The following is a 4163-nucleotide window of genomic DNA, read 5'->3' as shown; positions in this document are numbered from 1 at the left end:
CTTTCTGCAAATAATGTCATTCCCTCCCTCCCTCCCTCCTTCCCCCATTCATTCATTCATTCATTCAATCAGTCAAGCAGTCTATAATCACCAGTTATGGAGCAGCTACCACACACAGTGTTTGAATGAATGCAAACCAATGCTATTGCCACACAGTGGGAGGCTAATCTGGACTCCAGTTCATGGGAGGTAACCCATCTGTGAAGCCAGAAAGTGCTCCATAAACATTTAGGTGGAGAGGGTAGGGAGGTATGATGGAAAAGAGGAGCCATCTACACGCCTGAGTTTTAAGGAGACACCTATTAATAAACTGTGTTTGGAATGCAGCTCTATATCAGTGACCTCAGTTTCATGTTATGTTGTTAAGAGGAAATTGTTCTCAGATATTGGATTTAATGGTCTTTATTCCAGATTTCTCATACTGAACTGAGTACATATTTATGCCTCTGCTAATTCATGCCCTCTTGTACTTTTAGCAGAGATAGAAATACTGACTGTTTATTCCCAGGGCCACTTGATATAATACAAAGTTCCCATGGCAACATTATATTCCTTTATATTCCTATTTAAGGGGACTCATTCTAGCAATGATTAAGGGCTCCTCCATAAGGCTGGGTTTTTTCTGTCCTCTCATGTTGCCACTCACTCCCCCCTCAAACCCCCCACTGAATATACTGAAAGTCTAAGTTCCTCTTTCCACCTTTCCTTCCTGGTTTTCTCCCTGGATTTAGTTCCCCCATGGGGAATAGAGGGATTAAAACAAAGGAGAGGTGGGATTTCCATGTAGCCCTTGTTTTCCCCTTAGGGTTTGTTGCTTGGCCTTGGGTGAGTTGTTACTCCTCTTATGGTCTAAATCCCCAATCATCTCTTCAGAAATGTGGATTAAAGATTCTCTGAGCTCCATTAAACCAAATAGCCCCCTGTCTGTCTGAGAAAATGAGATTCATCTCAGATAGCTCCTAGAATGACAGACATGACTGGCATACATTAGATACTCCATTAATATTTGTTTCATGAAGAGGAAACATGGAAACCTGGTTGGTTTGAGCAGGCACAGCTCCGACCCTTGAGAGCACTCCCAGGGACAAAAAGTCAGAAGACAGGAAAACCCTGTAGCCAGCAGAATCTCCAGGTGTTAGGGATGAAAGCCAAAGTTGGAAAGAGAGGGCAGAAGGTTCATCATTGAGGACTCCATGGATGAAGTGAAGGTAGCTGATAAAGGCTTCCAGATTTTCTGGTGGGAAACAAAATACAGTTGTGTTAGGAAGGAGGAAAAGACCACAGCCAACTGGCTGCCTGAAGCAGAGAGAAAACATTACCTAAGAAGACAGATTAGCCATTGAAAATCTCAGAAGCAAAGGGGTAAAGGTGTGGTTTGTAAAAACAAAGCAGGTTTGCCCAGATTAGCAATCAGTCAGGGGGGTAGGGCTGGGGGGTGAAAAATGAATAATTCTAAGTGTGTATAGTTTTGTGGAGTTGGGAGAAAGATGTGTGAAATAGATACTAAAGTCTTAAATCCACCAATTAGGAGTCTATAATCAGTCAGTTCCATCTCTAGCATCCACCTTCACTAAAAGATAGTGAGTATCCACTTCAGCTCCTCTTCTTCCCTTCCCTTCATGTGCCTATGAGTATTCTATCCCACAGAACATGGGAGCAACCATTACCATAAGAAAGATAACAGGTGGCAGGGGTACAGGAGGACTCAGACTTCCTTGAGGGCTAACTCATTAAACCCTCCAGAAGCCTGTTGCTCATCTTTCCCCCACCACAGGCATGACACCTGGGTCTGATGGGGAGGGTGGCAGTGGAACCCAGGTGACATCATTGTCAGATTGCCAGTGTCATTATATCAGCTGAGTGATTTTCATCATAAAAGCTGAGTCAAAGGGTGATGGAGGGGAGTAGGGTGAGTCATGTATGACAGGTAGAAATGAAAACAGAGTGGCTAGGACAAGTCTATTTCCTGGAGCTGTTCATCTTATAAAAGCCACCTGGGCATTGCCTTCACACCAGACCCAAGCAACCAGGCAATCCTTTCTTCTGTGTGCACCAGGTGAGTCTCCAATTGCAACTGATTTGAAATTCTTGTTTATTTTTCATTATTGGAAACTGCACAAGGCAAATGTGTATAAGAAAGTTGATGCAGGGTATTATCTAATGAATACTGGAATCACTTTGGGTCTGAAGGAAACTTAGAGATAGTTAATTCTGCCACCTAACTGGACATGGAACCTGGGGTCAGGGAAAGGGAAGAATCTATTCAAATGTCCACAGGAAGTTCATAGTAGAATAAGGGATAAGGCTTAGGTCCAGAGAACTCTCAGCAATGCCCCAGTTCTCTTTGATATGATCCTTACTGAAAATTTTAATTAATTAGATGGATTAATTAATTAGATGGATGTATTTAGAGCAGTGTGCTAGGTACTTAAGATAAATCAGTCCATTATGGAAGTTATCAAACTTACAACCTAGCAGGGATGGTAATACATGTACACAAAGAGATGAAATGAAGGAGAGATAGTGGTTGGTGTAAGGAACAGGGGCAGGGAAGGGCTATGTGATTTGGTGGGCATTGTTCAAGAAGATCTTTTTAGTTGTAGCATGTAATGTGAGTTATGATGGAGGAATATTTGACAAGCAGAGATGGGAAAAGAAAGCATTTTAGAGGAAACTGTGTGAACACAGGCCAGAAGCAAAGCCCTAGGAGGATGAATTAATTAGACCCATTCTGGAAGTCCACAGTATTCTGTGTGAATCTAGGAATGGAGGACTGCAATCACTTTTGTGATGCCAATTTCTAAAAGTCCTGACATATTGGCTTGCATAACTCCCAGAAGCCGACTTTCTTGGGGCATTTTCAATGAGGGATATGACATTTCTGGAGAATAAAGAATGCTAAGGAAAGAATCCCAAGGAAAGAATCCCAGTGAAATGGAGCAGAACAAACTACCTTTAAACTCCTCCTCTTAAAAAGGCCCAGAAATGATCACAACATTTTTGTTTTCAAATGTGGGAGTCAGTAAGAGGGGAAGAGAGGTCCCTCCTCTCTTAGAGGAGCCTGAAAAGAAATCTAATCGGAATTGAACTTAGCTTCTTCTCTTTTTCATTGGATCATTGAGTCAGCTTTTCTGTCTCTAGAACCAGTCACTGTTGAACCATGAGCTCCCAGCAGCAAAAGCAGCCCTGCACTGTACCCCCTCAGCTGCAGCAGCATCAAGTGAAACAGCCTTGCCAGCCTCCTCCCCAGGAAACATGTGTCCCCAAAACCAAGGAGCCCTGCAATACTGTTGTTCCTGAGCCCTGCCAGCCCAAGGTACCTGAGCCCTGCCAGCCCAAGGTGCCTGAGCCCTGCCAGCCCAAGGTACCTGAGCCCTGCCATCCTAAGGTGCCTGAGCCCTGCCAGCCCAAGGTACCTGAGCCCTGCCAGCCCAAGGTGCCTGAACCCTGCCATCCTAAGGTGCCTGAGCCCTGCCAGTCCAAGGTGCCCCAACCCTGCCAGCCAAAGGTACCTGAGCCCTGCCCATCAACGGTCACTCCAGCACCAGCTCAGCAGAAGACAAAGCAGAAGTAATGTAGTCCACAGCCATGCCCTTGAGGAGATGATCACCAGGTGCCGAACCTCCTTTCCTATTCGGCTTATGAGTTCCATTCGTCTGTTGGCCTTACAATTAACCAGCTGTGACCCTGAGTCATAATCCCTCTCTCTTTGTATCTGCTAAGAAGATGTCCTTCACACTCTAGTGGGTTCCTGAACCTCTGAATATGGACAAAAGTCTTACTGAGTGAAATAGTCTCCCTGTGGTCAGGGTTCCTCTGAAGAGGGATTTGGAGAGGGAACAAGTGAATCTCCCATTAAATCCTTTTAACTCCACACCTGGCTGTGCATTTGTCATTGGTTAATTCAACTACACTTCTCTCAGAATGAAGCAGGAGCTAGTACAGTAAATGCTGGTCATGAGGTATATGAACAGAAGTGCCCTGATACTGACACGCACAACATGTGTGTGTGTGTGTGTGTGTGTGTGTGTTGCTGTTGTACATACAGGACACTCCTGGGCTGACAATGGGAGAGTGTCCAAGGCCATCCAGAGTTTAGACAGCCACAGCAAGAACAGGGGTTTCTTTTTTCACCTGAGTGAGTCACATCCAAGGTTTCATGG

At 44.7% G+C, this 4163-nt stretch overlaps 1 protein-coding gene across 1 annotated transcript; it reads left to right on the top strand.

Annotated features, from left to right (window-relative positions):
• The first annotated feature begins 1915 nt into the window (after window positions 1–1915).
• Window positions 1916–3874, top strand: LOC109680509 (uncharacterized). Its single transcript, XM_020155327.2, has 2 exons — window positions 1916–2056; window positions 3142–3874. Exon 2 carries the CDS (start codon window positions 3161–3163, stop codon window positions 3572–3574), a length of 414 nt encoding a protein of 137 aa, XP_020010916.1. The 5' UTR covers window positions 1916–2056; window positions 3142–3160; the 3' UTR covers window positions 3575–3874.
• The last annotated feature ends 289 nt before the right edge of the window (window positions 3875–4163 follow it).

This window comes from Castor canadensis, chromosome 11 (genome assembly GCF_047511655.1).
Source record: "Castor canadensis chromosome 11, mCasCan1.hap1v2, whole genome shotgun sequence".
In the NCBI taxonomy this organism is placed as follows: Eukaryota; Metazoa; Chordata; class Mammalia; order Rodentia; family Castoridae; genus Castor; species Castor canadensis.
The sequence above is the reverse complement of the archived record's forward strand: the minus strand, read 5'-3'. Positions and strand labels throughout refer to the sequence as shown.